The sequence below is a fragment of the Pelodiscus sinensis genome, chromosome 4 (assembly GCF_049634645.1).
Source record: "Pelodiscus sinensis isolate JC-2024 chromosome 4, ASM4963464v1, whole genome shotgun sequence".
Classification (NCBI taxonomy): Eukaryota; Metazoa; Chordata; order Testudines; family Trionychidae; genus Pelodiscus; species Pelodiscus sinensis.
Window position 1 is genome coordinate 117418785 of NC_134714.1, and position 27175 is coordinate 117445959.

Here is a 27175-nt window from a genome sequence, read left to right on the forward strand (position 1 = left end):
GGCAGGCTTGCACCTGGCACGGGCACCGTAGCCAGCCCGTGCCCCTTTAAGGGGTCCGGGGCCGGGAGGGGGGCAGACGAGTTTCCCTGGTGTTGGCCAGAGTGGCCACCAGGGAAACCTGGGGAGGGCTAGCCTCCCACTAGTTCGAACTAAAGGGCTACACAGCCCTTAGTTCGAACTAGCTAGTTCGAACTAGGCGTTAGTCCTCGTAAAATGAGGTTTACCTAGTTCGAACTAAGCGCTCCGCTAGTTCGATTCAAATTCGAACTAGCAGAGCGCTAGTGTAGCACCTATTAAAGTTAGTTCGAACTAACGTCCGTTAGTTCGAACTAACTTTGTAGTGTAGACATACCCTCTGAGTGCACACTGGCTGCTGTTTGCCCACACAACTGCAGCGCTGCCCATCCTGACACAGTGATTGTGTGGTATGTTGGAGACCCCAAGTATGAACAGTGCTTTACAGACACAATCGCTATTCTGATTTGCATCAAATTGTTATGATGATACCGTACTGGTGTGCGTGCTGAGACCAATATCTTCACTGCTTCTTTTTTTTTGAAAGGTAATTAATGAATGCTTTGTTGCTTTTCATCTGCATTAAAACGACAGGAGGGGTTATGGGAGGGTGATTGGCTTTGACAAGAAGGCTGTAGGCTTTTTAGGATGCAGTGCAGGAAAGGGTGAGCCACAGTGGGAGTTCATCTCACTCCGTCTGCCATCCTCTAAACACAATGTTGAAATGCATTTAAGTGACAAAGGCATTTAGCAGCTCTCCCAACAGGGAACTTATCACTGTTCTCACAGGGCTTTCCCCGAATGTAATGCCATTTTATGAAGGCTGTAAAAACGCTCTGTCCCCAGACCTCCTATCTATTGCAGGCACTTGCCACAAGAAGCTACCTTTAAAACAAAACACCTACTACTTACACCGAGCCCATGGAGGCTTCCTCATGCTTGAATGGTGGCCCCAGGAAATGAGGGGGTGGGGATTTCCAGAAAAATGCACCATCCTAATTATTATGCTTATTTGTACTGCAGTAGCACCTAGAAGCCCCAGTCATAGGTCAGGACCCCAATGTGCTAGGCACTACACAAACAGAACAAAAACATGGTCCTGCCCTGTGACGGGGTGAGCATACTCTGCACTAGAATGTGAGGGGTGAAAACCCTGTGGGCAGAGGAAATCCCGCCCCTCCAACCAGACTGGGCATGCTCCAAGTGCTGAGGAAGTATAAAAGGCCTGAGAGCAGCTCAGTCTGGGCAGGCCAGCGAAGGGGAAAGTTCTCTAGACAGAGCTCCAGTGCTGCTGCAGCCTGTGTCCCACACTGAGGGAGCTGAAGTTCTAGGAGGCTGCCACAACTCAGCCCCTACGGAGACCCAGGGAGAAACCACCACCGGGGAGCCGGGAAAACCAATGGCTATGTGGGATGGCGCCCCAGTAGGAAGTGACCCAGGGAGGGTGCAGGAGCAGCCTCTCCCATCCAGGTATTCTCAGTGTGTTTCAGTTGGATTCCCTGCTGACAGGGAGCAGTAGGCAGCCCCATTGCTCATAGGGCCCTGGTTTGGGACCCGGTGGAGCAGGGTGGGCTCGGGTCCCCCTTTCAGGGGCTAACCCCAGTCATATGGACTCTGGCTGTTAGACCATACTGCCCTGAAGCCAGTAGGGCTTATTGACTCTGGCTATTAGGCCCTACTGCCCTGGCACAAGGACGCTCAGTAACTCTGGCTATTAGGCCCTACTGCCTTGAAGCCCAGAAGGCTTATTGACTTCAGCCAGTAAACCATTTTGACTGGCGAGTAGGACTACTCACAGACTTAGAGTTGTGTAGGGTACAAGAGGTTTATGGACTAGTGAGACAGCCATTGGTCCTACGGCCAGTCAAGCGGCAACCACACCCCAGAATAGCTCTATTCTGGTGATGGAGTGGGAATACACCGCCACATGCCTCAACAGCTCACAATCTAGGCACACAACAAGAGACAACAGAAGGAACCAATGAGACAATATTGGGAGCATGAGAGGCAATGCCCCCGCAAATCAACTTCTTGACTGTCAGTGACAGGCCAGAGCTGCAAATTTCTGATCCAAACCAGAACTCCCCCAAAGACTGTGGATTTTTTGGGGGGGAGGCTGCTGGTTTGGCCCATCTCTAATTTGTATTAATGCGAGAGTTCCCAATCTATTCAAAAACACACAGTCAGTCCCTGCCCTGAAAAAATAAACAAGATAGACAAAGGGAACATCATTATTCTGCTTTACAGATAGGGACCTGAGGCAGAGAGATATTAAAGTAACATTCCCGGTGTCTTAACTGCGAGACCATATATAAAAATGAGGAAGGAGCCAAAGGATGTGTTCTCCTTTGTTAAATCTTCACCATTCAAACTCCGGGGTCCCAGGAGTTGTGCAAGCAGCAGCACTACATAAATTATCCTCATAAAGAAAAGAGACATGAGAGGGAGGGGGTGCAGGAAGATTGAGGGTTCTGGTGATTCAGGTTGGATGGTTTTCAGCAGGAATTCTTTCCTCAGACATTTGTCTAAATGGGGAAATTCACCAGAACAGTTATTTTAAAATAACCATTCTGGAATGCCCTTTTGTGGACTTGCTCTTTTGTAATAAAAGTGACTTTTATTCCAGAATAGAATATCCACATAGGAGAGAAAAAACTTAATATGCACCAGCTATTCTGATCAATTTCCATATGTAGACAAGAACTCAGTAGGAGTCATCAGTCAAGAAAGGAAGCAAGAACAAACAGCTCCCTCCCTCCTCTACTTTTTTTTCTGTATCCTCTCTCCCCCCCAAAAAGTAGAATATCAACTAGACTCAATAGTGAGACCCCAAATGGTTCCTCCAAGAAGTAGGAATGGCCGGTGGCGGCAGCTATGAATAATTTTTTTGGTGGTGCCCAGAACAGTCCCAAACTCCTCAGCCTGACACCCATAACCAGCAGCAGCAGGCGAGGGAGAGCAGCCGAACTGCAGAGCAGCCACCAATTGCCCAGTGGGCAGGAAGGATGCTCCAAGTAGGCAGCTGGTGGGGCCGGAGGAGAGACCCATCCCCAGCATTGGTGAAGCCAGGCCCCAGGTCCAGAATATTCCTGGAGCCAGGGCACCACGAGCCCATAGAACTTGCCACCCCTGGGAACTGCCTGTAATAGAAAGACAGAACCTGCAACATAAGGCCTGGTAAAAGGCATAACTTACGAGGCATAACTTACGAGGAGAGGCTGAGGGATTTGGGCTTATTTAGTCTGCAGAAAAGCAGAGTGAGGGGGGATTTGATAGCAGCCTTCAACTTCCTGAAGGGAGGTTCCAAAGAGGATGGAGAGAGGCTGTTCACAGTAATGACGGTTGGCAGAACAAGGAGCAATAATCTCAAGTTGCAGTGGGGGAGGTCTAGGTTGGATATTAGGAAAAATTATTTCACTAGGAGGGTGGTGAAGCACTGGAATGGGTTACCTAGGGAAGTTGGTGGAATCTCCATCCCTAAAGGATTTTAAGTTCTGGCTTGACAAAGCCCTGGCTGGGTTGATTTAGTTGCGGTTGGTCCTGCTTTGGGCAGGGGGTTGGACTCGATGACTCCTGAGGTCTCTTCCAGCCCTGGGATTCTATGATTAAGCCCTGAACTAAAGTCAGGCCCTGCTGAGATAAAGCAAAATTAGCAAGAGTCAAGCTTGGAGCAAATGTCAGGCCCTGTTACAAAGTAAGGATGTTAAATTGCGGTTAATTGACTAGTCAAGTAGTTGATGGATTTTCCATCGACTACTCGATAGGCACTTCCGCATTCCTCCATTGAAATGTACAAGAGCCCACCACTGGGGCTCTTGTACATTTCAAAAGAGGAATGTGGAACTCTGCCTGCAGCCCGGCACCAGCAGAAAGTCCCGCTGACTCCAGGCTGCACGTGGTGTGCCAGCTTTGAAATGTATAAGAGTCCCCGGCGGCGGTCTTGTGCATTTCAAAGCCACAGCACTCTCATGGAGCCCAGGCTCAGCTAACACTCAGTCCCCCACTGACCTCAGGCTCCATGTTATGCTGCATGCTGCACAGAGCCTAGGGTCACCTGGGGATTCCCCAGCTGACTCTGGGTTCCGTGCATCATTTCCCCAGAACCTGGGGTCAGCTGGGAAGTTCCCAGCTGACCCCGGACTCCACGGTGCTGCCCCTTTGAAATGCTGAGGCAGCATTTTAAAAGAGCAGTGATGCACAACTGAGCCGGGGATCAGCTATGCAGTGGCTGCCCCTTTGAAATGCCGCTTTGGGGTTTCAAAGCGGCAGCGCTGCACAGCTGATCCCTGGCTCAGCTGTGTGGCACTGCCCCTTTGAAGTACCCTTTCTTCCCCCTTTGCTGCCTCTATCTGGTAAAGGCAGCAAGGGGTAGGGGGATCAACTAGTTGACTAGTCCTTAACATCCTTATTACAAAGCAGATTCCTGCTTGCAGTTCCCTGTCCAATACCAATACATGAACTCAGCAACAACAAGGTTCGTGGGGCAAAAACACAACCATTTCTAGGCACTAAGTAGACATTCCAGATGAGTGGCATCGCAGCACCCTGATACAAGGTTATGGTATAAACACACTCCTGGAAGATGATAGAAGAACACACTGACCCCTCTTAAAGATAAGGTCAGGATGCTGTGTGATGAATGGAGACGTATCGATCAAACCAACACGCACAAGGTAAAGGGTGGTAACAAACCACACCAGAATGGCAATACATATTTTGTTTGTATCAGTGTATAAAAGAGAAGTCATAGAGTGGATGTCTTTGTCTGGCCGGGGGAGAATGAAAAGTCCCGCTGTTCACCAAACCGGCCCATTGTTATGGGCACACATGTATTAAATGTGCTTCCAGCACTAATTCTGTGTTTTATCTGCTGTAAATCTGGCTGAGCATCTTCACCACCGAATGAAGACTTATGGCCTTTTTTTGGGCAGTTCAATCGGAGCTTACTGTACAGGCTATCAGGCCAGAGCCAGTGAGGCATGCAGAAAGAACATATACGCACAGATAATAGATAATCTTACACAAAAAATCATAGATCTCTTTTGCAGGAACAGCCAATCACTAGTGCAACAAAAATCAGTTTCCCATAGCTCCCAGAGACTTTAGTGCAATGAATACTCGCATCCTTCTTCATGGACAGTCAAGCGTGTCTCCTACTGCAGAAGTGTCAGACAATGGATGCACCTGACATATTTTGCAGGCTGCATAACACAACATATGCAGATTCTGCAAAATATAAGCCCTCATACTATTTTTTCCCTGACTCGTGGTTTTCAAAAATGAATGGTGTGTGAACAGAGGCACTGACTTCTTCTTAAATCTCAGAGGTGCGAACTGCTCCACTCCTCATTAATCTTAATGGGGTGTTGACACTAACACCCAATAAGAACAGCTTACAGATCAACATTAACTCCTTTGTTGTTGACCATTGTAGAGATGGAATGGGGAAGGGAGTGCGTGGAAAGCCCACAAGGCCGCGAGGTGGGAGTTACTATAAGGAAGAAAACTGCATTTGGAAGAAAAGAAGCGACATGGAAGATAAGGAAGAAGCAGCAAAACAGAGAAGGGATAAAAAAGGGCAAAAATAGTCGCACTCCCATGGTTGACATGTTTTCCCAATGAGTGATGCTGAACATGGCATTAAGGTACTGAATAAATTATAAATAGCAATAGCTTCAAACTTTATTACTACACACCATTGTACAGGCAGTCCCCGGGTTATGTACAAGATAGGGACTGTAGGTTTGTTCTTAAGTTGAATCTGTATGTAAGTCGGAACTGGCGTCAGCCGCTGCTGAAACTGATCAGTTTCAACCGCGGCTGAATCTGGATGCCAGTTCTGACTTACATACAGATTCAACTTAAGAAACCCAGGCGTCCCCAAGTCAGCTGCTGCTGAAACTGATCAGCGGCTGATTCCAGGAAGCCTGGGGCAGAGCAACTCTGCCTGGGGCTTCCTGTAGTCAGCCGCTGGTCAGTTTCAGCAGCAGCTGACTTGGGGACGCCTGGGGCAGAGCAGCTGGGGTGCTGCTGGGTTGCTCCAGTAGCGCGGCTCCTCGGCTCTACTGGAGCAACCCAGCAGCACCCCAGCTGCTCTGCCCCAGGCGTCCTGATTCAGCCGCTGCGGAAACTGACCAGCAGCGGCTGAATCAGGACGCCTGGGGCAGAGCATCTGGGGTGCTGCCGGGTTGGTCCGAAGCGGCGCTGCGGGACCAACCCGGCAGCCCCCAGCTGCTCTACCCCAAGGGTAGGCAAGAAAAGCCTGGTCTGCTGGGGGGGGGCACTAGCTGCACCCCCCCCCCCAGCAGACCAGGGGGACAGGAGCAAAGCCGCCCAGGCGGGGGGAGTCCCGCCGCCTGGGCGGCTTTGCTCCGGGGCAAACGAGCAAAGCCGCCCAGGCAGCGGGACTCCCCCCGCCTGGGCGGCTTTGCTCGGGTGTCCCTGGTCTGCTGGGGGGGTCCAGCAGCTTTGCTGGACCCCCCCCAGCAGACCAGGGGAACAGGAGCAAAGCCGCCCAGGCGGGGGGAGTCCCGCTGCCTGGACGGCTTTGCTCCAGGGCAAACGAGGGCAAACCCAGGAGGACATGGGTGGCGATCCGCCTCCCGTGAGCTCCGGGGCGAGAAAAGTCCCATTCGTAAGTGCGGATCCGACATAAGTCGGATCCGCGTAAGTCGGGGACTGCCTGTATTCTACTTTGATCTTTGTGCAATCCCCTCATTGGCGTAAGTGGGAGATCTGATGTGGATTGGGCGTAGCACATTGTCCTACATTTATATGTTGCTCCATGGACCACAACTAACGTGGAATCCAGCTCTCTCCTTAGAATGAATTTGACATCCTAGCCCTAGTGCAATAAACAGACCGGTTCCATTTATATCTACAGCTTTGTCTACACTGCCAATTTAATGACAAGCCCCGCCCCCTGAAAAACAAAAGTTTGGCCATGGAAAGTGACAATGTGAACAGCTCGTTGTTGGCAAGAGTGCTCTCCTGTCGACAATGAGAACTCTGCTCATGGGGAGGAGGGGGAAGTGTTTTGTCCTCAAAAGTATGGACAAACAGTGTTTATAGTGCCCGACTTTTTGTGACACGGCCGTGCCAACACAACCATGTTGTTAAAAGCTGTTTGGTTTAGACAAAGCCTAAGTGATGAAGATGCTTAATGGAAAGACAAATGTGCCATTGGCAGGCCGTGGGGACAGAAAACTGAGAGCCCCCAAAATAATGAAATACAGTTTGTGTCTAATGGGGAAGAGTTTTCTTGTCCTGCCCTGGCCCCCAGTAGCTTTTATCTCTTGAATAAATTCATTTCACATTCTTATTCCCTGTCCTCAAGATACCGTTTATCAATGTGCATCAGACCTGCTCACTTTTTCTGGTGGAAAAAATGAAAATAATTTTTTTGCTTTTTGATCAGGGATGAGGAGTAAGTCATTCCAGAATGACTTTTAACCATTTTTCTCCTTTATTGCATGTGCTTTGCTGCATTAAACAATGCCAAAACATTCAGAGCCTGCCCTATAAAATGAGAGAGCAAACCTTGCACAAAGGTGAACCTAAAGCCCTGACACATTGAAGAAGGTCCAGTAGTGTCTGACACCTGGTACCCTCAGTCCACTGGAACCAGGATATATTATAGATTCCAAGACCAGAAGGTAACATTGTGATCATCTAGGCGTTCTCACAACAAATAGTGGCCACACTGATAAGTTTTCCTAAAATATTAAATTAACCATAGGAAAAAAATAAATATGCCAATACACACACCCAAATTGTTGTAAATTATTTATGTACGACTTTTTTTGCAGACTCAATAATAGAAACAATGTGCAGTTGTCTCTGTTCTTAACTGAACCTAACTACAATAGAAACACAAAGTGCTTTTCACATTCTTGTCTTTTGTCTTGTTTCTTTTGGTTCTTTGATTGCTTTCTTTAAAAGAAAAAAAAAAGGACTTGATAGCCCCCAAGTCTGCTGTGAAAAGGAATATTAACAAATTTACAAATATCACTTTTCACAGAATGTTTACTCAGCCCTGGCAAGCCTTGATGGGAAGGTGAGTAGGGAGACTGTAGAGGCCAGGGGCAAAAGCAGTGGGAGCCAGGGGTGATGTGGGGGTAGGCTCAGGGCCAGAGCCACTCCCCCCCACCCCCCCAACCAGGGAACAGAGCTCAAAGTCCTGTGGCTGGAGCCTGCCACCCTACCCAGGTCTGTACACAAGAATTTCTGTGCGGGTGCTTTTTTGTAAGCATGGGCAGGACTACAGCTCCCAGAGGCCCAAGGGCCTTCCCTTCAGTGCTGTCCAGGCATTGGCCGGTGCCTTTCTCTGTTAGCTCTAATTGGCCCCTGTGGCTGGCAGCCTGCAGAAGGGGTGGCTGCCATTTGGATCTGGCTGGATTTGCTGCAGGATGCTGGACATCAGTATCAGGGAGTGTGCTGGGGGCTAAGGATGTAGCTGGTGGGAGAAGGCGGGGTGTGTGCAGGGCCCAGCCCCGCCCCCGGCCTCGCTCCTGGGGGGGAGGGTGGAATCAGCCCCAGCCTTCTCCCAGCCAGCCAGAGCACAGGGGAGGGAGGCTGGGGCAATGTACCACCTCAGCCTTCCTCAGCCAAGCCAGAATTGGCCCCATAGGGGAACATGATAGACAATGGGGAGAGGAAGGGTGCATTCACACCCTCTGTGTATGGGCGTGCTACCCCACTGGGTTGAAGCCTGAGCCCAGCAGTCTCAGGAAGGTGGGAGAACTCACTTGCTGCCTGTTCTTCCAGCTTTTATGTTTCTGGAGAGTCTGCTGCTTTGTCCTCCTCTCCTCCCACCACCGCCCAGGAGCCTGTGGCTGCAAGAAACCCCTGATGACTGCATGCAGCCATGGTGTCTACATTTGAGAAACAGCTTAACCTGACTGTATAACTCAGGCCATAGAATTTCCTCCAAACAGTTCCCAGACCATCACTTTCAGAAAGACATTCAAGCTTGATTTTAAAATGGTCAGTGATGAGGAATTCACCATGACCCTGGGGAAGCAGTTCCAATGGCTAATTACCCTCACTGGTGAAAACGTACCCCTTCATTCCACTCAGAACCTGTCTAGCTTTGCCTTGTGGCCACTGGGTTATGTTACATATTTCTTGCTAGGTTGAAAGAGCCCATTTTCAAATGTTTCCTTTGTAAGGAACGGGTAAACCTTCGAACTGCTCATCTTTGTGGTGGGCTCCAACACAAACTAGCAATCTCTGTGCGCAAACGAAACTCTAGTGGGGCTCTCACACACCCTTGCCTCGCGATCCCTGTCTGACAACAAAAATTACGGCAGCACCCCAGGAGCGGGGCCTGAAGCCTGAGCCCACCCGAGCTCTGCCATTTGCAGTGGGAGTGGGGGCAAAGCTGAAGCCCAAAGTCTTTAGCTCCAGGTATGGGACCTATAACGTGAGTCCTGCTGCCCAGGGCTAAAGCCCTTCTGGCTTTGGCATCAGTCCTGTGTGGTGGGGCTCAGGATTTGGCTCCACGCACCCAAAAGTCTAAGCTAATCCTGGTGACCCCATTAAAATGCACTGGCTAGATCAATCCCTAAATGAACAACATAGCCTCTACGTCAGGTACTTACATGGCCTCTACGTCAGGTACTTACATGGCCTCAGTTACCTTAGCATCTGAGCACCTTATCTTTAATGTCAGTGCTTTTTTTGTGACAGTACTGCCTGGTACGCAGTACCGGCACCTCCAGACACAGTACTGGCGCCTCCAGTCAGAGCTTACCGGGAAAGAATGGAGCATACCTGCACCTCTGTATGCAAATGTCTGACAGTCAGCTGGACTGTGTGCCTTAAAGGGGCCACATCTCTTAAAAAGGCAATGGCCGGCCCCACCCAGGCTTTTTTTTTTTTTTTTTTTGCTTTTCCCTTTGAGTACCGGCATTTTTTTTTTTTTTTACAAAAAAAGCACTGTTTAGTGTATTGATCCCCAGAAAGAACACCCCAGTGCGGTAAGGAAGTGTTGTTACCCTCATTTGAGATAGGAAACTGAAGCACAGAGACTAAGTGACTTGCACAAGGCAACACAGGTCTCTAGAAGGGCAGGGAATTGAACTTATGTCACCTAAGTAAGTCCCTGACTAGTGCTGTAACCACTGAGCCATTGTTATGGCAAAATTCCCATTGATTTTAATGGCACAGGATCAAGACCTTCTGGAGCTGCAAAATGCAAACCTCCATTTCCAAAATGCTTTTGTTTGAATGTATTAACCAACCCATTTTTTTGTTAAAAAAACCTCCCATTTTACCCCCTTCCTCCCCTGAATTTTACTGCAAACCAAATTTTCAGCAATGTTATATTTACCATTTTGATGATGTTTTCAATTAAAATATAGAAAAAAAAGCATGAACTTCACACACAGAATAAAACATGTTGACGATTTGTTACTTTTTAAAAAAAAGAAAAATGGTCTATTTTCAACCAATGAACATTTTTGTTTGAAAAATGTTGACCTGCTTTACTCATTCGTGGGGAGGGGGAAAGAAGCAGAGGGGAGGGAGGGAAGATAGCTCGGGATATCAATGAGAATTTGCAAAGCCTTTCACCTCTGCCTCACTGAATGGAACATGACCTGGTTTGGTGAGGAGTGAAACTTAAAGCCCACAGAGTATCTGTCAGGAAGTATTATAAAGTGAGTGTGGAGGTAGCAGGGGTTCAGTTACTTCCTCACAGACAGGTGTCTACTTTCCAAAGCCATCATCACAGCTGGTGAAGACTGATTCTGCTGTTAGCAGTCTCTGCAGAGGCACCAAGCACTGATCGGAGAGTTTATTTATAAATATTTTAACAGAATGAAGAAGCAGGAGGAGTTTTAAATTTGCATTTCTTTATACATCCTCCCACTCAGAATCTGCAAGCTTAGTAAATCTGTATAAAACCATCACTGGGGACTGACAATGTGATTTATGAAGGCCAAAATACCCACAGAGCCAGAAACCTCCACTGAACAGCAGGCAATCTTCCTCTTCAAAATTATTTTTATTGCTAGAATTTAAAAATGCTCCAAAACATTAACATGCTTTCAGTTATGGACATGATCATTCCAATACATTCAGGCCATGTCTACACTACACAGCAGATCAGTACTGCTGTGGTCGATCGATTTAGCGGGTCTAATGAAGACCCAATAAATCAAACTCAGAGGGTGCCCTCATCAGTACTAGTTCTCTTGCTACTCATGAGGAGTAAGGGAAGCCAATGGGAGTGCTGTGTGGACAGCGCAGAAATGTGACTTAAAATACGTCAACTCTAGCTACGTAATTAACGTAGCTGGAGGTGTGTATCTTAAGTCAACCTTCCACTATAGTGTAGGTCAGGCCTCAGAGTGCAAGGTCTCCAAGAGAGTGGTGGAGCCCACTTTGGGTACTGAATCTCAGAGGGTTCAACATGAGAGGCTATGGTACCCTGGGCATTCTACATAAAGCATAAAGACTCTAGAAGATATGGTTCCAAGGACCAGTATGCAGGCTTCCAGGGGATGCTATAAAGCACCCAGGACACAATACAGTGCACCCTGAAAGTCAGGAGTCCACAATGCACAACTACTGCTTTACTGAGAAATGCGAGAGATGCTGACCCCACACCAGGAAGGGGTGAAAGGGCAGTCCCGGTCCTTAACTAGCACGTCGCATCTATGACAAGCCGACAGTCAGCCACGCTGAGGAGCCAGAGTACCAAGGCTGATTCCGAAATACACCAACAGAGTGGCAATGCCATCAGCAGGAGAGTTTTATTGCAAAAGCAGACACATTTCAATAGAAAGGAAAATCAAAGCAGAGTAACAACACAAATCTAAAGTGACCTCATCATTTGTAAGCAAAGGAAGTCTGTGTCTTCCTAAACCCTAATTCACTCCTTTCTTCCATGGTTCAAGGAGAGGAGCCTTTGGGCAGCTGCAATGTGGAGAATTACGTTAATTGTACAATAATATACATAATAGGGAGAGAATGTGAGGGGTGGGGGGGGGGGAGGGAATCCCTCACACAGCAGTGCAGATAAAAAGTCCTGAAAGCATACTGCTCACATGATTTGCAGTGAATATTCTCTTACCGTGAGGCGTTTCGAGGCATCCACTTCAATCATCCCCCGCAAGAGGTTCTGACAGTCTGGAGGGATGAAATGTGGCATGTGGAAAACACCCCGTTTCACCTTCTCTAACAGCTGCCGCAAGTTGTCATCGTCAAATGGCAGGGCACCCTGCAGAGACATGATAATGCAATTGTGGGTGGGAGAGAGGGGAAAAGAGGGAGGGCAAAAAGTGAAAAGTTGAGGAATTTGGAGAAAAGAAAAGAAAAGAAAAGAAAAGAAAAGAAAAGAAAAGAAAAGAAAAGAAAAGAAAAGAAAAGAAAAGAAAAGAAAAGAAAAGAAAAGGGTAACATCATCTGGAAGGTCACTATACTATTATAAAAAATGAAGCCCACCTTATTTACCTGTTAATAATTTCTTAGCATTGCTTTACTTTCTATTCCAACATGAAAACAGAATCTTGGACAAAGCCCTTTATAGCAAACTTTTTAAAATTGGAAAATGAACAAGCGAATAAAACATCATGCAATATATGGTGCTGCTTTCTTGGGCAAATTCTTAAAAGTCACAGGGATCCACTTAAATTCAACTTAATATTTATTAGCAGAGAAGGGGTCAGCAACATTCAAGTAACCACATCCAGATTAGTGAGAAGTGCTTGACCTAAGTCTGAAATGCCCCCCGCAAACAATCGAAAGTGGTCCCTAGGTTGCAGCTAGTGACCACAGTCACATTGTGCATTGTCTTTCTTTGTCTAGAGATGTAAGAGAGAACACTTGTCATGTGATTTTCTGAAATGATTCAATGCCGACTATTGTTTCTAAGGTAGGTTAAAAGCTGTGATTTTCTGGGGTCATCAACCAGGAGTTTGTTGGGACATTAGCAATATTCCAGAATTCCTTCCAGTATGCCTTAGGACAGCAGTAGAATGCTTTAAGAGCTTGAAGGTTTTGGTGGTCCACTGGATGGAAACATGATATTATAGTATCACCAGAAAATCTCTCTTCCCAAAAATTATTGGCATGATCTTAGTAGGTGTGCTGTGTCCTTGATTCCCGTTAAAATCCATGCAAGTTGTGTGTTCTCAGCAACACTTATAGCCAGGCTTATAGTCTGAATTTCAGTATTTACACACTGTTTACTTTGATTCATGGAATGCTGGTGTAATGCTATGTGTGTGTCAGACTGAGACCAACATATCTATTTACAGAAGCCACCAGAAGCCCATTTGATGCTAAAAATCATTGGTCATTACTAATCTATGTTTTTTTTCATACAGTGGACTAAGAAGCAAAATGCCTCATACAAATTACCTATCCCTCCAGTTATCTAGTTCCTCATAACTGTTCAGGAAATAAAGTGAAATCAATATTGAGAGTTAGGTACTTTGGTGAATGTAACATAATTCATGATAAAATACAGCATTTCCTGGAGATAGCAACTAAAGGCTGCTAATTACTAGCAATTGCTTTTATGGCCTAAGACTTTTTGTGGATGTTTCGCTTGATGTAATTAAGTTGGTGCTTGGCTCTGAGCATCAGTGATGGGCATGTTTTGATCACTCTACAGGGTCAGGTTTACACACAGAAACAACCAAAGACATTTTTCAGAGACCGTGGGGTACAAAATCTCAATGGGAAGCCTCTTGAGAATGGAATACGCACTCTGACAACTCCCGGACAGCTTTCCTGGGTCTCTTTTTCCTGTAGTTTGCAAAGGTCAAATCATGAGCTCCTGACTCAGCAATTCCCCACTCTCTTTACTCAGGCAAATTCCCATTGGATTTCAATAGATGTTTGTCTGAGAAGGAACTGAATAATAACTGTGCAAGGACAACAGAATATGTCTCAAGGAGTTTTATTGTTTGTAACTATAGATGGTCATTTGACATATTACACAAAAAGAAAAATAATTTCATACACATTACATTTATCCTACTTGCCACTTATGCTTATGTGAGTGTCATCCAGATTTTGTGTATAAAGCCAAATGGAGGTAAAACTCATTTGATTTCAAGTTCTGTTAAAATTTTTGTCTGGTTTTGGGGTTCATAACACCTCTGTAACTCAGGACCAGAAACCTTTTACTGAGCCAGGGACAAAATCTGAAACAGCATATTTTGGATGCCAGGAAAGGAATTATTACTTGTGTGGAAACCAGCTGAAAGATGGTACTTTTGGCTCAATTCTACATTCTCAACTGCACTAAATGCATTTTATGGAGGCTCAAAATTGGCATGAGCCACAGATGTTACACTTCACTCAGATCTTTACAAAAGCATTTGAATCAAGATGCATGCAAATGTAATTAAAACATATGCCAATCCAAACCACTTTCCTGATCCTGTGAAGTCAGCTGAGGATCTTCCGTCCCCTGAAGTTGCAATCCTGACTATCCTACCCCTCGAGGGCCAAATTACATTAATGAGTATTTAAAAAGTTGCCCTACAATAAAAGAGTGAGTATACAGGGGAGCAATTTTCCCACAATCCCTTTTGCTCTGCTGTCCAGGGTGGCAGCCCTTCAAAGGAGAAGTAAAACATTTGTCAGGCATTTCCCTTTGGGACTGATGTAGAGAAATAGAAGACGCAGCTAAGAGTTACAGGAAGAGAGACGGAACTCAGGAGAGACTTACATGATGTCAGTAGACTTATGAAATACAACCTCACGGGGGGAGTAAGGGCCGTTTCTGTTTAAAGGAGGTAGCAAGGATGATGACTCACCACTAACAACGCAAATAAAATGACTCCACAGCTCCAGACGTCCGCTTTCCTCCCATCGTATTTTTCTCCCTGTGCAACAGAGATAGGAGTTTAGCTTATTAGTAAGAGAATTAGCCACCCTTGAATAATAGGGGAGAGAAGCATGGGAGAGCTGAAGTTTTGATGCAAAAAGCTGCTTTCCTGGAGACCTATGTAAGTATTAGCTTTGGTGGGGCCCAGGGGTTCTTGGGAAACTCAGTGTTACAATCCTTGTTTGGAGGATGTGAGAAAGCAAAACCTGCAATATGGGAGGGAATGGCCACAGAGCAGTAAAAGCACTGAGGAGTCAGCACTTAATCAGAAATGTCAGAGATGCCTTGAGGACAGCAAGAAGCTGCTTCTCTCCTGGTTAGCTCTTTATGGAGCTTGGAATGGGTCATATTATTTGCCAGCATGTAATGTTTTCTGGCAATTCTCTCCTATTGATTTTCTGAGCCACTTGGCTTCATATTAGTGCAGAGCATCAGCAGTTGGGAAGCCTGGCCTTTGGTGTTCTGGGCCACCAGAGCCTAGTCAGCCAGCCTTCGAGGGGGAAAGAAAGAGTAGGAGAAAGGTGTAGCGCCTATGTACTCAACAGCAAGCCAGTGACAGTCCAGTCCAGCTTTCCCCAGCTTGAGGGGATATTTAGAGGCTCAACAGGGGACATGGAGACCAACGGAACACAAAACCATTGTACTTTTGGCTCATCATGCAACTGAAGTAGATGGGTCACCTATGCCCTCCGAGAATGACATATGTTCATGACCTTTATGCTGCTGGTGAAACTCACTTTTGGGCCTTGTCACATGAATGGAAATGATGGTCCTATTAAGTATTTGCAGTGCTGACGGCTTTGGGATCACTCGTAGAGGGTGCCTGCTTGCATTCATATAATGAGTAATATGCTTTTATTTACAGATGCTGAGAGTTCAAGCTAACTTACCCGGATCACTTCAGGGCAGGCATAATGAGGTGACCTGTAAAGCAAAACAAAATCAAATGAGCATCTAAATCTATACGTATTAAATGCATGTGTAATCTGCCCATCACAGTGGTATCTGGGTGCTTCTGCATAATTTAGGAGATACAGAACAACATTCCTTTCTCTGACCTTTGCTTAAACCCCTTTGAAAGACAGAATCAGACCCAGGAAGTAGCCCCCCAGAAGAATAATCCTCACATATAAGTAGGTGAAAATCTGTGGTAACAAATGCAACTTCAGTTCGTCTTCTGATACATATCTCCCAGGAACAGATTTCTGAGTCCCGATCACACTTCAGCAAAGCCCATGGAGGACAATGAAAAGGTACTGATTTCAGTGGGCTTTAGAGGCCCATTGTGACCAGGGGTTTGCCGTGAAGAAACTCATGTTCTTGAGGACCCACTTGGAACCTAGAAGGTTTAGTTCATACACTCCGAAAAATGCATGAGCCTGTATTAGCCCACAACGCCCCAGCCTGGTGATTTACATTTCAGCACAGCACTTTTCTGCGGCGAGGATGCAACTACCAAAGATCACATATTCCTCTGGTCCACTTAGACTAGGATAGAGGCCACTGGGATGGACCCTTACGGGATTCAAATGCATCATGGCTCACAAGTGAAACTATTATGGCAAGTGACAGAGACCCTCACAGGAATTTCTACCCATTCTAAAACAACTGCAGAGTGGCCAGTCTTGGCTTAGGGGAGATTCAGGTCAGGGATGAAGACCAGTAACAGGCTTTGGGCTGGAGTCCAGGGCTGGACTAGCAAAGCAATTTGCAGATTGGAACTGAGGTGCTTAGTCAGAGCAGTGTGAGGACCCGAGGAGGGAGGTGAGTCAGTGCATGTGAGAACCAAAAACAGCCATTACAACTTGCAGCAGACAGGGTATAAAAACCAGGGCCATACGCAGGAATTTCTGTGTGTGTGTGTGGAGGGGGCGGGGTATGTGTGCTTATTTTTGTAAATGTGGACTGCAAGGGTGTGAATGCACCCACCTTTGTCCCCCCAGGAAGCGGGAAAATCAGTCCCAGCCTTCCCCCGGGTGGCCAGAGCATGGGATAGGGAGGCTCAGGCAGCACGGTGCTCCTGCCTTCCCCTGGCTGGCCAGAGCACGCTTACTTGGGAGACCATGGGGGTGCTTTCACACTCTTTGCATCCTCCCACGTATGGGCCTGAAAACAGTTTACATTTGACGTTCGACATTTGGTTCCTCCAGCCTATCGGCTAAGTCAGACAGGGCTGGCCTCTACTACAGATTAAGTCAATGTAACTTATATTGCTTGGGGGCTGTGTAAACAACCTCTCCTGAGCAATATAAATTACATTGACTGAAAGCACTTTCCACAGTGTGCTATGTTGGCGGGAGATGTTCTCTGGCTGACAGAGCTGCCACCTCTCATGGCGGTGGAGTCACTCTACCGAGGGGAGACTACTCTCCAGTTAGCATAGCTTGTCTTTACCCAACATGTTGTGGCACTGCAGCTGCTTTGGTGCAGCTGTGCTGAAGGAGGGTGGCAGGGGAGACTTGTTTGGAGTGAAGGAAATACTAGAGTCACAGTGGCTTTCTATGCAATGTCCTCTTGAAAAAGTGCATTAGAATGTAGGGCACCGTCAAGACACTTAAATGGACCCCATCACCATCGTAACTGAATTTCTCATGATTTTAAATGGACTTTAACCTCCTAACATCCCTGTGAGGTAGGGAAGTACTATCCCTGCCCTACAGATGGGGAACTGAGGCACAGGGTAGATAAAATGACGTGTCCATAGTTACATAAGAAGCCAGCCACCCTGCTAGGAATAGAATGCAGGTCTGTTCAGCTCCAGTTCTGTGCCCTGTGTGCTACACCACCCTTTTTACCCTGTAGTAGCAGACTATATCCCCAATCACATTCATATGATGACATTCATCCCTTCAAAAGAGAGGGGCCTCAGTACTGCAAAATCTCCATGTAACCTGCCTACCCACATATCTTCCTCTGCCTGCTTCCTCAAAGCATCATAGTCTTCTAATGGCCACCAGATTGGTAGGGAATCTTACAGGATTCTTAAAGGATTCCCTTTGGTGGAGTCTATTTGAGCTCTGACAGAAGCTAGGAGAAGAGGATGGGAAAATGACATAAAAATCCCATGGAACGCTAATCTAATCAGATGCATAGAAGCACTCACTAACCTTGTGCAAGGTGTAAAAAAAATTCCAATGAACTGTGGAACAAACTGGCTCACTAAATAAATGATGCCTGTGGAACTGGGGCATTTTGGGGGTTAGGATAGGTGGATAAAGCTGGGGGAGAGGAAGCTGGGTTAACCTGAGCATTCAACAGCTGTGTGGCAATTACCAAGAGAATATAGGCTTCTGGTATCACCACTCTGAATTCATGTCAGGGCAGCTGTATCTCTATGGCCTTATCTTGGCTACATGCGATCCATGGGCTAGGCAGAATAGGTAGAAAAATTAATTTCCATGCTGCCAATCAAAGAGTAACGTCAACTGTTTTCAAGAGAAAAACTCAAATGTAATCAAAAACCTATTTCTCTTTCCACAGAGTCATGAATATTTCCTCGGCTCTTATCACTAATTATTCAATGTGTGTATGTCTAAGCAACTTTCTCTGCTTCTTCCCCCAGGCCATTCTCCTCATCTTTCGTCTACATCGCTATGCGGTAAAGCCACACTCTGCCTTTGATAACAAATAATATCACTCAGCAAGGTCAAGAAGCAGCTTTTGCCAGTGGGCTCTGCTGTGAAGAGGTACCCGTGCATTGCTTGGCAGGCCATGCTGACTTCCTGGGCCTTGCTCTGCCCAGAGTATCAATGGGTCACTGAATGGTCATTCTATTAGCCATGGCCTCTGGAGGACACAGTCGTTCTCGGTGTGGCCATTCTTCAGGCCCCAACAGCTGGAAGGAGTGTGTTCTCAGGAGTGAACTCACTCGGTCTCTGCTGGCCGTATGCCCCAAGTTTCCCAGGTGTGGTTGTGTTTTGCTCCTCCTGCAACTGGCTGGTGTTTCTGCTACTGCAGGGGCTACCAGAAGCTGCTTCTTCTTCTCCCCTGCTGCTCTTTCCTGGATCCCACTTGGCTTTCAGAAAGTCTGATTGCAGCTCTCTTGGCTGCTCATACCTTCTCCAACAGGTGGAGTGCTACGGTCTGAGAGAAAGGGGAGCCCCACAGGAAATGGAGCAAGAGGAAGAGAGAATTCTGCCACAGGAAACTGTAGATGGGGGAATCCTACTACAAAGGAGACAAAGTGGCAGAGATGGACTTGAAAGGAGGATACCACAGTGAAGGTCTGGAAAGGTTTATGCGCAGGGAATTGGGCTATACTATGGTGGTGCTGGTCAGAGCTGGTCTTAGGGGCGAGCGAGCCGGGCAGTTGCCCAGGGCCGCCATTTTCAAGGAGCTCCCGACAGAGTCGGTCTTAGGGGCGGGCCATGACTGCATTTCGGCCCGACGTCCTGAGTCCTCCCCCCAGGTTTCTCTGGTTACTCCTCCACCCTTTTTTTTGTTTGACAAATTTTCCCCAGGTTTTTTTTTAAACTATATGGCAACCCTACGGGCGAGCTGAGCGGTCGCCTGGGGCCACCAATTGGTTAGGACCGGCCCTGGTAATAACTCTACAGGTAAGACTGAGTTCTGTTTTTCATATAAATCAAAGGCTCAACCTGTTTGCTTTGTCTGAAAAAGACAACATATCCTCCCCGACTGTGCATCACTTCAGCATGAATGAGTTTGCGGAGAACTGCCAAGGAAACCCATTCATTAGTTTACACATTAAAAGACATTACGAATGGGGTGTTTTAAGAAATCCAGCATCTGTGGCAGTCTTTACATTGTCCCAAATGATCTTGATGAGACAATAACAAAGACACTTCCACACAACGATCCATAGAGTTAAAAGGAATGGACGTCGTGTACGGAAGAAAGTAAGTTGGCCTTCGTGGTGATGGAGGTGGGGGTGTGAAGTCCTGTCTACAGAGGTGTGAAATATAAGTGTGGGGGTATTGGAAAGTGAGCCCACCTTGCACTCACCTGCAGCAATGGCTCCTCTGACATGGGGTAGGCCTGGCTCCCTGCTCTAGTCCCTCAGCTCTCACCACAGTGCCATGTGACATGCGCATTTGTGCACAAGTGTGGCCCTTTCTCCCAATTCCCTGTTCCCTTTTTGGTCCCTGGTGGCACCAGATTCCCTGTCCTGAGCTGGGCTGTGGTGAACCAATACAATGATCTGCTGGACCAGATGAGGCCCATAGTGCCCCAGCTGCCCAAAGCTGCCTTACACTAACAAATCAGTGGGTTTGTCTTCACTGCAGTGTTAACCTGGGTGATCATTACCTGGGTCTGAGCAATTGAGCAATTGGGTTAGCCCAGCCTGGTCATGAGAAGCCCAGGCTAGGCTACAATGCCACACTTGAGTTATTTGGCCCACTCAGCCAAGTGTGTGACTAGCATTACTGGAAGCATATCTCATGGTTCTTCGCACTGCAGGAAGCTGAGCCATTCTATGACTCCTTTCCAATGAATTGCAGGAGAACTTGCCTGTCTTTCTGGGCACATGGTGGGAAGTGTGGGAAGGCCTTGGAGGACTATCAACACTTGTGTGGTGTAGCCTGCATCCCTACTGCAAAGTGGGTGAGATTTTAGTTCAAGTGCAAGCAGCACTTGAGTTTTAGACTGTACATCAGGATAGACCCAACTAGTCCAGGTGCAAAGCACCATTTCACTCACGCCAGAAGACTGTGTATGTCAACAGGAGCTGGGTTGGGGCAACATCTGAGTTAACTTTACTTAGAAAATATGCCCAACTGCCATTTAAAGGCCATATTCACCTGTGCATATTTGGTACTTTGAGCTTTTCTGGTGTACTCGGCTATCTGTCTTAAGTTAAAATTGAAAAAATAAAAAGGTATAAGGTCGATACCATATAACTTAAAATAATTAGTAATATCACATGGTAGAATTCTATTTGGGTTTCTCATGCATCAACATCTTAATAAACCAAGAAAACCAAGAAAGTTTTTGCCAGGCAAAAAATCTGTATAAAGATGAAGTAAATGTTGAGAGACCATATTAGTAACTCCAGGTAAAAAACATTACAGAAATGTTGCAATTATCCCCAAACCAAGTATTGTAAACCTAGGAAATTCAGAGTTAAAGCTACTTACATTTTTGAAATGCAGAAAATTACTACCAATGTCACCTGCCCCCAAAAAACAACACACATACTGCACAAAAAGGACAATATAGCTGCAAAGTAAGTTTGTTAATTAATCATAGCTAGCTCATACATTCTACTAAAAAAATCACAAAATTAAAAAATTTATCATGATCAATAATACTGTAAAACAACAATACTAATTGAAATGTATTGTATGTTTTTGGATGTTTCTCTATATTTTCAAATATATTGATTTCTAGTACAACACAGAGTACAAAATGCACAGTACTCACTTTATATTATTTTTATTAGAAATATTTGCACTATAACATGATAAATGAAATAGTATTTTTCAATATACCTCATAAGTTCTATACTGCAATCTCTTTATCGTGAAAATGAAACTTACTAATGTAGGATTTTTTTGTTATATAAGTGTACTCAAAACCAAAACAATGTAAAACTTTAAAGTCTACAAAAGTCCATTTAGTCCTACTTCTTGTTCAGTCAATTGCTAAGACAAATACATTTGTTTACATTTATGGGAGATAATGCTTCATGATTCCTATTTACAATGTCACCTGAAAACAAAAACAGGTATTCACATGGCACTTTTGTAGCTGGTGTTGGAAGGTTTTTATATGTCAGATACACTAAACATTTGTATGTCACTTCATGCTTCAGCGGCCATTCCAGAGGACATGCTTCCATGATGATGATGCGCCCTAAAAAAATAACGTATTGATTAAATTTGTTACTTAACTCATTGGGGGAGAACTGTATGTTTCCTCTTCTGTTTTATCTGTGTTGCACCATGTATTTCATGTTATAGCAGTCTTGGGTGATGGCCCAGCACATTTATTTTAAGAACTCTTTCACATTGGATTTGACAAAACACAAAGAAGGTACCAGTGTGAGATTTCTAAAAAAAAAGTTACAAGTGCTGGATCCAGTTGTTCAAAATCTGAGAGTGACGGGATGTGGAACGTGCTGTCAGATGTCTTAAAAAAACAACACTCTGATGAGGAAGTTACAGAACCTGAACCACCAAAAAAGAAAATCAACCACACTGAATGGACACTATATCGCATTTAAGCTGTGATTACTGTGGATGGAGTGGCCACCAAGGCACCTGTGCTTTTTCCTTTTTCCTCTTCTTTTGAAAAAACTCCCTCTTCCCCATCCACACATGCCTTTTTCCAAAAGAGCTCTTTCGGAAAAAGCCTTCTTCCTCATAGAAAGAGATTTACCAATGTCGGATTTTTTTTCCAGAACACAATTGCAGTGTGGACATAAGTGAAGTTTTTCTGAAAAAACTCTGTAGTGTAAACATAGCCCCAGATGACGAAAAGAAACAAGCATCGGTCTGTTCAGTTTTGGATATTTATCGAGCAGAACACATTATCCGCATGGATGCATATTCTCTGGAATGGTGGCTGAAGCATGAGAGGACAGGTGAATCTGTAGCACATCTACCACATAAATATCTTGTATCACTGGCCACAACAGTACCATGTGAATGCCTATTCTCACTTTCAGTTGACACTGTAAACAAGAAGTGGGCAGCATGATCTCCTAAAAATTGTAACCAAGCTTGTTTGTCTAAACCAGCAGTAGGACTGAGTGGACTTTAGGCTCTAAAGTTTTACATTGTTTTATTTTTAATACAGTTATCTTTTGTACATATACATAATTAAACAGTTGTAAGTTCAGCTTTCATGACAAAGAATTGCACTATAGGACTTGTAATAGGTGAACTGAAAAATACGTTTTCTTTTGTTTTTTACAGTGCAAATATGTGTAGTAAAAATATACAAAGTGAGCACTATACACTTTGCATTCTGTGTTGTAATTAAAATCAATAGATTTGAAAAGGTTGAAGACATCCAAAATATTTAATTAAATGGTATTTATTATTGTTTAACAGTGCAATTAATTGCTTGATTCATCACAATCAATTTTTTAAATAACTTGACAACCCTACTGAAAAGTTAAGCCTTCAAAAGAAAGGAATTGCTGGAATTAAGACTGCACAGCACACACGGTGCTATTAGGTTGTTCAGTGGATGAAGTTACTGTTTGTAGTACTTCTGCCTCACTTGTTGTGGAAGTTGGAAGGCGTGTTATGAATGTGGGAACTGCAGAAAGAGAAAAGATACATTTCTGGTTAAGGCAGCTGGCTGCCACACAGGGGAAAAGAATTCTATCCCTGCCTGTATCACAGAGTTGTTATATAAAGCTGGGCAAGTTACTTAAACCACATTTAAACATGTGGACACTGTGTGCTTCTCATTTTCTGAGTACCCAACTTGAGACGCCTGCATACTCAGAAATGCTAACCACTCACAATTGCAACTGAGATCAATGTGAATTCTGCTTGTCACATACAGAATGATTTAAAGTACTAACTACTATGAAAAACCAGGCACTAAGTGTCTCAAATTAGGAACTCAAAATTACTTGACAATTTTGGCTTTAATCTCTGTGTCTCAGTTTCCTATGTATAAAATAGGGATAATAATAGCATCTCCACTTACAGAAATGTTGTGAAGATGAAATTATTAATATTCATAAAGAACTAATATATTGTGGTGACAGCATCATCGAAAAGCCCAGCAATTGGAGCCAGGTCTGAAAAATGTGCAGTAAATAAGGCCAGAGGCCAGACACTGAATAATGAGGATAAAACAAAATATTGAATAGCTGCTCAATCAGTGATCATCATCCAAACAAGCACTGAATAAGGCAGGGGAATCCAGCAGTAAAAATAGTATTTGGTCACTTAATTAAAGACTGCATCATAATGCAGATACACAAGGGGGCTGAATTAAGGTTCTACAGGCAATCTTTAAAAAGGGCATTTCCTAATTTTTGAGTGCTTGATTTTACAATCTTGAAAATGTTCTTTTAACAGAGTTTCATAGGATGTGTTACAGGCAGGACTATTGCCTGATACTTCTGATTATAAAATCCGTTTGTCAAATGTTTGTCACTCTGTGAAACACACATGGTTGGTGTTTGCTTTTTGCTGAACGTTTTGGGAAAATTTCAGCCCCCAAAGTTAAGCTGTTTCCAAGAATGAGGGGTGTGAAAAATACATCATTTTGTCCAAGTTAAAAATTTCTGACAACCTTTTCTATGACAAGCTCCAGCATACCTATGTTTTGGAACAGGCACTTGAAATTTGGCTAGGGCATGGACTTTACATCATGGATGTGCCTTTTGCTTTCCCTGGAAAAATCTGTCCAAATATGGCAAAGTTTTAAGCCTTCAAAAAACTGCTCTTTGCATATGGCTCAATAGAGTTCCCATGTCATTCTGGGCAAATCATTTAAACAAAACTTTTCACAGATGGTCACATAGGGTGCGTCTACACAGCAGGGCTAAAGTTGAATTAAGCAATGCAACTTCAGCTATGTCAATTGCACAGCTTAAGTCAAAATAGTTTAATTCAGCTTTTGGCACTGTCTACACAGGAGGAAGTTGAAGGAAGAACACTCTTCCTCTGATTTCCCTTACTCCTCATGAAATAAGGGTTACAGGAATTGGCATAAGAAGTCCTTCAGCTTGACATTATGTTGAAATAAAGGTTGTAGTGTATATTAGTAACGGAATAATGTTGAAATAATGCTGCTGTTTAGAGGTACCCTAATTGTGGACTTCTCATTTTCTGGGTGCCTAACTTGAGATCTTGTGGCCTGATTTGCAAAAATTGCTAAGTTAAAACTGGAGTTTTGGGAATTCAGCTTTGAACAGAAGTGCTATATAATGCTAACTTCTCTGAAAATAAGGTCCTCGGTGCATCAGATTGGGCATTAGAAGATAGCAGGTACTTTTGACCTTAATATGTCTGTGCCTCAATTTCCCATCTGTAAATGGGAAAAAGAATACCAACTAATCCCACCGGGATGCTGTGAAAACCAATTAATTAGGAGTGTGAACAGCCCAGATATTATAGTGATGAATGAAAAAATTAATAATTCCATCTTTAGAGATAGGTCTGAATAGGGAGTAGTAAAAATGGCATGGGACCACACACTGAACAAGGAGAAGGAAAAAAAAAAGGAAATAGTTACTTATCAATTGGGCCCAGTTGGAAAAAAACAGTAGTAATTAAGAACTGGATCAACATGCATAACAAAAAGGGGCTGAGTTAAGGCTTCATGGAAAACCTTAACCCCATTTCCTGCCATCTAAATGCTTGAATCTGAAATTTTATATATGTAATTTTAACAAAGCGTGTGTGTGTATGTGTCTATATTTTATATAGACATTTATAAATAAAATGTATATATATTTTAGAGTATGTATGCATCTGTCTGACTAGCCGTGTCCATACATCCACCTGTGAGTCCATTTGTTCAAGAACTCCTTCTAATCTGTAAAAGCTAGAATCACCAAATTTGGTATGCAGCTTCCTCTTATCATAACTTAAATCAAGGTCAGGGTTTGCTTGTGCCAGGAAAATGGAATGTGTCAGGAATGGGATTGTTTCACATCAAACTGAAAAGGAGGGGTGTGATAGAAGAGACGGTTATATTGCAGAATGACCACAGGGGAGCAGCAAGCATGGGCCCAGTTCTACCCATGAATGACCACCGTGGGGCAACAAGCACCCCAGCCCTGGGGAGCAACTGCTGGCTAGAAGCATGGCCCCCACCATGCTGGCTTGCCCCTGGGAGCAGCTGCCAGATGCCTGTGGTCTCTGGGCCACTGTGCTGCCCTCCAGGCCACGGTGCTTGTGTAGTCCTCCCTGTCCCGGGCTGCCCCTGGGGAATCATGAATCTCTGCTGTGGCTTCATTCAGTTGAGTACTGTGTTGCTTGCTGCAGATAAGAGAACACACCCTGTGCCTAAACTCATCTGATAATCAACCCTATTGAGCAGTGTGATGGGGTAGACCAGGCCCTGAAGCCTCCTGCTTGAGGCCTGTGGCCTCTCAACACCCCTTCCCAGAATAGGACCATAGAGAAGACCTCCAACAAGCTAGAGTAGCTGTAGGAGGAACCAGCCAATCAGGGGTGAGGAAGGCCTATAAAAAGGAATTGCAGAACCAGAGCTCGGTGTTTCTGAAGCCCTGAAGGAGTGAAGGCAATGGCTGGCTGAGGGAGCAGCAGTACCACAGAGAGCTCCATATGGGGAGCTATTGGACTATAGTAGAATATGAAATATAAGCCCTGAGACAAGGGCGAGGAAGCTGTGTCCAGGAGGGGAAGCTCTGGAGGTATCACTCTCTCTGAGTGGGGAACAGACTTAAAGACACTGTGGGGACACACTATAAAGGGACACTAGCAGCAGGCACCAAAATGGGCCCCTGTTAAATGTGTACCCCAGAAGGGGTTTGTGAACTGCACGCATCCCTGTTGAGCAGCCATACTTATTTGATAGATCCAGTGAATCTGTAGGTCTGCAAGGGGTACTGGGAAATATCTAGTGAGAGAGCTGTGGGCAGGAGGCATTGGCTGAGCTGAGGTTAAAAGTAGCTGCTCTTTCTTCCTTCATTCTAAACTTTACTGGCACAAGACTTCCCTTCTCATTCTAAATAAACTTAAACTTAGAGATAATAATCATCCTTCATCCCATGGCCAGGGATTTCCCGTGGTGACAGTGATGTAAGGGGACTGCTGCATAGAGCCAGTTAATTGCGGAGCTGTCAATTGGAGCATAAGTTTCTGTACTGACTGCCTCTTGAGGGGTTGGAGCAATACGTTTATGTGTCTGCTTTATGTTAGCTACTGTTTCTTTTGGATACAAGGACTTGGAGCCAGTCATCACAGAGGCTAACACTGCTGCTGGATTGTCATTCACCCAGCTGCCTGCAGAAATCACCTTCCATCAGGGACTCAATTATTCTAAGCTGGGAGAAGAACTGGGAAGAGGAGGGGAACTGATTTTCAGGCTTCCAAAACAGCACAAGAAACAACAAGAAATCAGGAAAGATGATTACAAACTCCAAACAACCATAACTTAACGTTTCCTTTTATTCCCTCCACTTTTCTGACTCCCCCTCTCAGACCTTGAGATGGTGTAGGGTCCCAGCAAGTCCCCCAACCTCTTCTTACCCTTTTATGAGATGTCTGTAGAGATTATTATAACGTATACTATAGTAGCACTACGAGACCTCCAACCAAACCTGGGACATCTATGTTCAAGGCACAATACAAACCCATAGCAACAGACGTGTGTGCCCAACAGAAGTCACAAGCTAAGTAGATAAGACAA

At 45.1% G+C, this 27175-nt stretch overlaps 1 protein-coding gene across 8 annotated transcripts in view; it reads right to left on the reverse strand.

The window, feature by feature from the left end:
• BRSK2 (BR serine/threonine kinase 2) overlaps positions 1-27175 on the reverse strand; it is a 502819-nt gene that overhangs the window by 86201 nt on the left and 389443 nt on the right. For all 8 annotated transcript variants that reach the window (XM_075928205.1, XM_075928203.1, XM_075928209.1 and 5 more), the window contains 3 exons: positions 15754-15787; positions 14793-14861; positions 12095-12241 (listed from right to left, as the gene is read on the reverse strand). In XM_075928205.1, coding sequence (XP_075784320.1) covers positions 12095-12241; positions 14793-14861; positions 15754-15787 — 250 coding nt within the window. The remainder of the gene's footprint in view (positions 1-12094; positions 12242-14792; positions 14862-15753; positions 15788-27175) is intronic.